A 9,515-nucleotide genomic window follows, 5' to 3' on the forward strand; every position below is an offset into this window, starting at 1 on the left:
AAAAGGTGGTCAAAAGAAGTACAAAAAGCAATGACTAGCGGCTAACGCAAAAAGTTAGAGTTCATTTAGGCCGTAGGCATTCATAAAAGGCAAAAAATGGCTTTGTATTATGCCAAAACTAAGGCTATACATCGTAATAGAGGAGAAATAATATAAATATAACAATGGTAATGTAATGAAGAGTAGAAACAGTGGAAGTGTGCAACTGCTGAAGCATGCTAAGCCAACAAAAGAGTGTTTGCAGTGTAGCACTTTTAAAAACAATGAAGGAAGCTTACCTGGGTTGTTGAGGAGGGTGTATTGGAAGGAAGTAGGGAGCAGAAGAAGTGTGGTAAACAAGATGGCGTTCAGTATTGGAGATTTGCATATAGGCCGCGTATAAAGAGAGAGTTGGTATCGAGCCCGTCCGTTCGCTCGCTCGTCGCTGGTCGGTAGAAGAAGAAGGGGAAGGGAATAGATCAGCCATGAGGTGCCCGAAGGCATCATTAAGCCTAATGAAGGCAGCAATGTATCTCTGCACGAAGAAGTGTGTAGAGGGGCTTGCATGGTCAGCAATAGGTGGGTTTTTTTTGGCCATCAATAGGGGCTTTTACGCAGTTTAGTATTGGTGCTACTACCATGTAGGGCCAGACCTGGTGGCTTGATCGGTGTTTGGGCACCCTCACAGGGAGTTTGAGAGGCCAGTGAAGGTGTGGCCCAAGGGCGACGAGCTAGTTGGAGGGTGGCCAAAGACTTGTACTTCCTTTACAGAGTAGGAGGGGGCTATGCCGGTTGGCCATTTGGTTGGGTTCCCTGTGTTTTCTTCATCAGTTATTAAGGGGGCCGTTAGCCCTAAGCCAACAGTTGGTTGTTTTGGCGCCTAAAGTTGGGCACGCGCGTCTATCTAGACATCAGGCTTGGGGCCTCGTGATGACGTGTCGGTGATCACGTACTCTCTTCTGCAGTGAGAGGGCTTTTTTCTCTCTAGACAAAACCCATTAAGGTGTCTAGACACTGTTTTTTATCGCTCAATAACAGAGCCGTTTGCAAAATTCGCTCGTAAAGAAGACTTTTTTACTCGACTTTTCTTCGATCGCACAAGCTTTATCGACTTCGATATTGGTTCTATATGGTGCTGAGGATGCTGAAAGGCGCTCATTTATTGACTTCAAGGGCTTTTACTCCTTCTAAACTGCGAACAACTTACGGCAAGAAAGGACTGCTTCGATAAACAGATCGATCGATAGATCGATGCGAAGGCGAACTGAACTCTCTTCCTTGCGAGCTGGAGCTCATTCAATCCGTCAGTCAGCTAGATATCAAGCTTCTTCGTTCTGTCAACAGCTAGCCATTCATTCAGTCAGTCAGTGAGCTGGATAACATTGATATCAAGCTTCTTCGATCTGTCAACAGCCAGCCATTCGACTAGCTCAAGCGGCGAATCGCTTGAACAAACAACTCAATCAAACAAACAATCAATACTTCGAAGCCTCAAGTCAAGACCCAACTAGTTTGATATTTCAAGTGTTTCTTTATTCTAAGATATGGATACTTTATATATCTTTGATTCGCTTAGTGGCCAGCTAGCTTTTATTCCCAGTTCTTGATTTATTTACAAACAGCAGTGATTTATTATGGATTCGAAAGCGCTAAGCGGCTCGCTCAATGTTATTGTTTAAGTTACTTTTAATTCTTGATATTTAGACGATCACAAATAACAACAACAAATAGGGAAAGCAGCTTACTTATATGAGTGATTGATTCTCTCTACATCAAAGGATGAATTAATAATAATAATAGGTCTTTATTGCATACAATGTTGACATCAAAGTAGAAAGGAAGACAACGTAAACCATTCTAATAACAATTATTTTAGAAGTAAATAATTCAGCTAGCGGAGTCCATGTAGCATTTGAACTCCAACCAACACTGACCGCTATTATTAAACAATATCACTATTGTAAAATTATTTAATGTTGACAATAAACTGCCTCATTCATGATTTCAACTACTACACTTTTGTTTCTATTTATTTATAGAGTTTTTTAACCAAAAGGTTTGCCCTCCAGCTATTGAGAATAACAATAATAATATTAATAACAATAATAATATTAATAATTCATTCAATAAGTTCATTCTTTTGAAGACATCAATATTCTGATTTAGTTCTGATTATTATTATTATTATTCCATTATTATTCAGTCCTGATTCAGTGCATGCATAGAGTAAGTAATATCTATGACATATAAGATCAATGTACACTATGTATACTATGTATGCTATGCAAGGTGAATGTGAAGATCAAATAAAAGAGACTTTGGATGCATGCGAATGATATTCTTCATCCATTCATATGACAATGGGTGAGGGTGGGGTTTAGGATGAGATATCAATTACTTATAGAAGTATCACCTTACAGCTTTCCCCTATTTAGCATAACCTCTATAAATCATTGAATAATCAATGACTTCCAGTCCAACTGCTATAAAGGGTTGTCCAGAGCATAGGCCTTATGATGAACTATGAATAACTGCATAGAAGAATCCCTTTAAAGCTTTCCCCTGTTTTGAATAAGTTCTATATCTCATTCAATATTCAAAGGCTTGCAACCACACTGCTAAGAGGTAATGTCCTTAAGGCAAGCTGTACTACAAACTATCAATAACTCAATAAAAGTATCCCTTTACTCAATAAAAGTATATATTTACAGCTTTCCCCTGTTTTGAATGACGGCTGGAAATCATTCAACAATAAACAACTTTCACTCAATCTTACCCTTACTACCCTTTACCACCCTTACCACCCTCACTACCCTCACTACCCTCACTACCCTTAATACCCTTATTACCTTTACCACCCTCACTACACTTACCACCCTCAAAACCCTTTTTACCCTTACCACCCATACTACCCATACTACCCATACTACCCTTACTACCCTTACTACCCATACTACCCTTATTACCCTTACTTCTTACTATTACTTACTTACTATTACTTACTTACTTATAATTACTTACTTATAATTACTTACTTACTTATAATTACTTACTTACTTACTTAATTACTTACTTACTTAATTACTTACTTACTTACTTACTTACTTACTTACTATTACTTACTTACTATTACTTACTTACTATTACTTACTTACTATTACTTACTTACTTACTTACTATTACTTACTTACTTACTATTACTTACTTACTCTACTTACTGACTTACTTACTATACTTACTTACTTACTTACTTACTTATACTTACTTACTTACTTAATTACTTACTTACTTACTTACTATTACTTACTTACTTACTATTACTTACTTACTATTACTTACTATTACTAACTATTACTTTACTATTACGTACTAGTACTTAGCTATTACTTACTAGTTACTATACTTATTACTTACTATTACTTACTATTACTTACTATTACTTACTATTACTTACTATTACTTACTATTACTTACTTACTATCTTAATTCCTTATCTTATACCCTTTGCCTATAGCCTATACCTTATACCTTATACCTTTCACCTTATACCTTAGGGTTATACCTTATACCTTATACCTTATACCCTTATACCTTATGCCCTTATACCCTTATACCCTTATACTTTATACCCTTATACTCTTAAACTATACCCTTACACTGTACCCTAACCCTAACCCTTATCTTATACCTTATACCTTATACCCTTAGACTATACCCTATACCCTATACCCTACACTATAACCTAAACCCTACACTATACCCTGTACACTATACCCTGTACCCTACACCATATATCTTACACCCTTACCCTATACCCTACATCCTATATCTTATACCATTACCTTATACCCTATACCCTTACCTTACACCCTTACTTTATGCCCTTACCTTATACCCTATACCCTATACCCTATACCTTACGCCATTACCTTATACCCTTACCTTACACCCTTACCTTACACCCTTACCTTACACCCTTTCCTTATACCCTATACCCTATATCTTAGACAGTTACCCTATACCCTAAACCCTTACTTTACACCATTACCTTATACCCTTACCTTATACCTTATACCCTATACCCTATACCCTTACCTTATACCCTATACCCTATACACTATACCTTACACCATTACCTTATACCCTTACCTTATACCCTATACCCTATACCCTCACCTTATACCCTTACCTTATACCCTATACCCTATACCTATACCTCATACCCTTACCCTATACCTATACCTAATACCCTAACCCTATACCTTTACCCTATACCTATACCCTATACCTATACTCTATACCTATACTCTATACTTATACTCTATATCTATACCCTGTACCCTATACCCTGGAAGTTATATATCAGAAATACGAATACAGGTACATCAAAACATGACATCCAGGCATCAAGGGTTACATGATTCCTCATGGGATGAAAGTTAGGGTTAGCACTTAGGGTTAAGTGCCATGACTGGAAGCCCTAAGTTTGACGATCCCTTTCTCATTGAATATTCAACAGATGTCACTCAAACGTCATTGCCGTCTAGTCCTGACGCTGGCCTACGCGTAAAGCATAAGATGACATCCATCCATCAAGGCCTTACATAATCCCCTTCTAGGGTTTTGATCGGGTACCTTAGTCATATATCACAAGTAAACCCATAGGGTTAGGGTTAGGGTTAGGGTTAGGGTTTAGGGTTAGGGTTAGGGTTAGGGTTTAGGGTTGGGGTTGGTCCTTTGCACTTTTAAGTGTGACCCATGGAAAGGTGATTGTGGTGAAAACCAGAACCCCACATAGGGTATATATTTCAAAATGACTACCCTCCTTGAGAAGATTGGTCAAAGATCACCACCCCAAGGTACAACTATGAAGACAGTGAAGTTGAAAACTTACCAAAAGCAAGAAATTTTTGCTGCTGTCATTGACCAACTTTGGCCTGTGTTTTTTCACGTAGTCTTGCAGTATATGGCAGAGTTCATGGTCATTCTGCAAAGAGAGGCAGAGAGGATTTAAGCAATGCTATTGTTATTGCAATACTATTATAGATGCATGACGCAGACAAAATAATTTTGAAGGAGAGGAAGCAGCCTAGTGTTTTACCTACCTGCAGAACAGTAGTGTCTGTACCATAAGTCTTTCTTGTTTTGTAGTTTTGGAATTTCAGTGTGACAGAGCCATCCTCATGCAATTGTACCAGGTTCTTGTTGGCAGTTTCTGGGCTGGCCATGGTCAGTGCTTGAGGCAACAGTTCTAGGGTTCTTATTTCAAGTCCCCGGCTTGGCGGTATCAAAACATAGAGCGAAAGGAGTAAAAGGTCTGCACTCTCCCTGGCTCTGGTGTCTGCTGTCCGAGCCATGTCCACCCTCTCCTTCTGCAGAGCAACCGTAGCCACAATCTCGCTCCAGTCCAGCCACCTGTTGAGGGATTCGAGATCTTCTTTGGAAGAAGGGGTTTCTTTGTGGCCAACCCTCTGCAGGTTGGCCACCTGTCCACGAAGCTGTTTGATGACAGGAACATCAGTGAAATCTGGTGACTGCTCTGGGTGCATGAATTTAGCTGGATACAAAATGGCAGCGGCGTGGTTAGCCAAGGTGTTCGAAGATAATCGCCTGACTTGCTGAAACGAGTCAATTCAGTAACGGTAAATTAGTTTCTTTCAAGCTGTAATGCGGGCGAAGTTTCGAAACATCATTGTTGTTGAATGACTTTAGAAAATGGATACAGGTAATAAATTGATCATCGCAAGAATATATGTCAATAAATAAGATGAAGAAGGAAAAATAGCAGGGTCAAAATAGTTTGTAATTCATGTTTTAGATGAGAGCATGAAGAATTGTTGCACAATACATAAATGAATGTTGTTGGAGCTGTTGGAAATGAAAACTAGGAAAGCTGTCCTTAATTTCTTACCTTCAAATAGGTCAAATATTGCTCAATGACCTTGAGTCTCAAGAAAAGGTCAGGCGTCAGTTCCAGCCCCAGGTGGTTGAAGGCAAAGCCAAGAAAGCCTACACGTGGAGAAATAAAAAAGTGAAAAAACTCAGTGCTAGAATGTAATCTATGCAGTCAGTGAATTACACAAACACTACATCAAATCAACTCAAAGTTCAAGACATGAAATGCATAAAAGCTTAGCTAGCTAGCTAGCTAGCTGTAGAACTTACAGAGAAGTCTTTCTTGGGCTTTTGCGTAGGTACTTTGCGAGACTGGCGGTTTTTGTCTTGTCAAGTTGACGGGCTTGGTGAAATGGGACCTCAGTTCTTTGAAAAACACTTTCATGACGGTGGGCAGCGCCACGAAGGTGAGAGCGTATTTGCCGCGCCTGGTGTTGGAAGTGGTAGTCGAGGCTGCTGTTAGTTCGCCGCAGTCATCGTCGCTGGAAAAAGGACTGTTGTGCTGGTTGGAGTGTGGCGTGACGATGGTGCTGGTTGTTAGCCCAAGGAAATCGTGACCGTCATCACTGGCACTGTCGTCGGTGGTGCAGGAAGAGTAGTCTCCAAGTAGGTTTAGAGCCATAGTACTGAGGGAGGGCGAACAAGCTCGTGGAAGGAGATCGATGTGACCTGTGGCTGAAAGAGAGAAGAAACTGACTTAGTGGTTGTGCAAAGGTATTTTGTAGAAGGGGACTGCGAAATGATTTACGTCAATGTGACGTGGGTTTTTGCTGGTGGAATGTTCGTAGAAGCGTACGTTTGGCAACTCCAGATCGTAGATTGTGTAGTATGTACAAAAAGTACTGAAAAGCTGATGAGTGCGAGTGGTTGGAAAGGGCGTCGAAAGAAGCATGAGTTGGTTGGTTAGCTGTTGGGTGTAGTTTGGCTGGAGTGTGCGGCGGGGTGAGGTAGAGTTGAGGGAAGAGAGCGGCCGAGGTTGGCGGTAGTTTGGCGTTGGAACGTGCGGCCATCTTGAGAGTGGGTTTGTTTACGTGTGGTTGGGTCATGCGCAGTGAGGTTTGTTGGAGTTTGGGTGGGATTTGGAGAGGGTAGGGAGGTGATTTGGGGCTTGCAAGAGTGTGGGTGGAAGAGTGTTGGTGTGTAAGATTGCGAAAAAGCATGTTTTGAAATGGTAGTGTAAGAGGGGAAGAAGTTGCGTTTTGGGTTGTGACTTGGTCTTGCTGTGGTTTTTTGGCACGTGGGGGGTGTGGGCTGGGTGTTGTGGTGGGCGAAGGTCGTCGAAGCAATGATAATAGAATAACATGTGGAAGGACTAACGAAAAACCCCCCAAAAACCAACCAACCAACCAACCCACCCACCCACCCACCAACCTAACAAACAACAACCAGAACGAGGACAAAAAAGGAACCAAAACCAAAACCAAACAAACCAACGAAAACCAAAACAAACAAAAAGCAATAATGAATGAAGCAAAATAAATAGGAATAAATGTCTTGGTAGCAAGCTGAAGATTGCCAAGAATACGATAAGAGCAGCTGTTGTAGGGATTGCTTTATAGTTCCCTATGTAACACACATCAACTAGTGAATTCTTGTCTAGAAGTGCTTGCGTAGAGATTGAATTTTTGTTTTCGTTTTGTTTTCAGGCCCGTGTCATGCATGCAATAAGAAATGGGTTGAAGTGGCTGTTATCTAAGCATGCAGGTGGTTTTGAGCCCACTCAATGTGGTAATTAACTGCAACCATCCTGATTGTAGTATTGGTAAGCATTTTTTTAAACATTCTCTGTCGTCTGTTTGACTTGGATTCCACCTGCGTGACTTGGTTTCAACCTAAGAACCCTGTAGGTTGTTTTGAGCCCAATCAATCTGTTAATCAATGCAGCCCTATTGATGTTGGTCATTTCCTCAACCCAATAATTAATATGACAGCAAATTCAACGACTCTTGGGTCTGTAAGGGTGTTCTGGGTGAACGAACAAGGCTGTAGTACTCTTGTGCTGAGTCCACAGGACATTCTAGCTGAAATATCTTCGATTTCAGACCGTATTACGACATGATGACAACGGTAATAGTAAATAATCGCAATGTAAACATATATGAGTCAGATTGCAAGTGGTTTTGACAAGAGAATCTATTGAAAAATTCAAACGACCTTACAATACACAAAAAAAACGGGAACGAGACTACAGGATATCTCTAATGGAAAATAGAACAACTAAAAATACCTTTGTAGCTTATCTAAATTAATAGCCAAAAGGTTATTGCCAAAAGAGTGAATCAGTAAGATACACTGTTTTGCTAGATATCAATAGAAACGGAAATGACGTAAATTACGTCACAGGTCATTTGAATATTGCGTACTAATTAGCAGTGTTTAAAACATACTAGAATTGCGAAGTTTAATGTACAAGCTATGAACCGTTTAAAATGAACTAAACCGATGGGAGAACAATGGACAAGTTGTCTTAGAGGTTTACTATGGCTTTAGGTAAGTGTTTTAGCCCTTGTCTATGACATTTAACCTACGAATTACACGATAACTTGACCTTGAGTGTAGAGTTTACATAGCGAACAAAAGATGGATTGAAAAAAGGTCTTATACCCTGCGGTTAAGGCTAATAAATAAGCGTAGATGAAGGTTAAACAAACGTTCAAGGCGGTAGCGATCCTATAGTAAACGTTTTAAAGAGTTTGAAAAGCGAATATTACGCAGCTAGTACTTTACTGGAAAAACTCTAAATAACTTTAGATTATTTACTGCCGAGTTGTTTAAGTAATGTTTAAAAGTATTTTAACTGTGACTACATGACGAATTTCAATGACAAAACGCACTTAGCGCGATGACTAAATTACTATTGCATTGTACTGAAAGCGCTAATGCGACTAGTACGACTAAAATCACATAAGCGAATGCTTTAACAAATATATAGATAATCTACACTGTAAAATATGACGACTAGTTGACGATATTAACGTAAATTTGTCCTAAATCTATCCTAGGTAAAAGTGTAAGAGACTCCAGTACCTTGCATCGAAGAGAGTTCTTTGTCTTGATATGTGAAAAAATCCGTAGACAGCGCAACGTCTTCAAGAACTTTAAACTACACTGCTTGAAACTTAGTTTGGGCCTACTTTTATGGGACACCCTGCATTCCTAAGACCTTACAACTCCTGCGCTGCGCGTTGTACGCCCTAGGCCTACCTCGTAGGCAGGATGTACTGAACGCGAATTTACGCAAACATGTGCCAAACCTTAACGCAACTCACTGTAGTGTAATTATGTACGGAAACCTCTCCTTGCTTTACGCGTTTTCCGCATAAACAGTTAACTAAGGAAATACATTCCTATGTGTACGCGAGGCGTTCCTAATTAAAATTCTAGATTTATAGCTAAATACTTATTAATTGTCCAAAAATAGTGTCTTTTGACTCTGTCCCATATGAAATGATATGATATGACATTGAGGGTTAGGGTTAGGGTACTAAGCTTATTGCATTTTTTGTTTTGTTTCATTTATACCATTTCATCTCATCTCATCTCATCTCATCTCATCTCATCTCATCTCATCTCATCTCATCTCATCTCATCTCATCTCATCTCATCTCATCTCATCTCATCTCATCTCAATTCGAGCACTA

General features: G+C 39.7%; 2 protein-coding genes across 6 annotated transcripts in view; both read right to left on the reverse strand.

Annotated features, from left to right (window-relative positions):
• The window catches only part of LOC116299567 (uncharacterized), a 69,323-nt gene extending 68,483 nt beyond the window's left edge, over window positions 1-840 (reverse strand). For all 5 annotated transcript variants that reach the window (XM_089039177.1, XM_089039176.1, XM_089039175.1 and 2 more), the window contains exon 1: window positions 279-840. In XM_089039177.1, coding sequence (XP_088895303.1) covers window positions 279-577 — 299 coding nt within the window. In that variant the 5' untranslated portion in view covers window positions 578-840. The remainder of the gene's footprint in view (window positions 1-278) is intronic.
• Window positions 841-4,701: 3,861 nt separating this feature from the next.
• Window positions 4,702-6,908, reverse strand: LOC148905810 (uncharacterized). Its single transcript, XM_089039055.1, has 4 exons — window positions 6,145-6,908; window positions 5,891-5,988; window positions 5,085-5,597; window positions 4,702-4,966 (listed from the first exon to the last, which is right to left on the reverse strand). Exons 1-4 carry the CDS (start codon window positions 6,494-6,496, stop codon window positions 4,826-4,828), a joined length of 1,104 nt encoding a protein of 367 aa, XP_088895181.1. The 5' UTR covers window positions 6,497-6,908; the 3' UTR covers window positions 4,702-4,825.
• Between the last annotated feature and the right edge of the window lie 2,607 nt (window positions 6,909-9,515).

The sequence above is a fragment of the Actinia tenebrosa genome, unplaced genomic scaffold (assembly GCF_029948245.1).
Source record: "Actinia tenebrosa isolate PJP-AT-01 unplaced genomic scaffold, QUT_ActTen_1.0 PGA_scaffold6__47_contigs__length_16458017, whole genome shotgun sequence".
In the NCBI taxonomy this organism is placed as follows: domain Eukaryota; kingdom Metazoa; phylum Cnidaria; class Anthozoa; order Actiniaria; family Actiniidae; genus Actinia; species Actinia tenebrosa.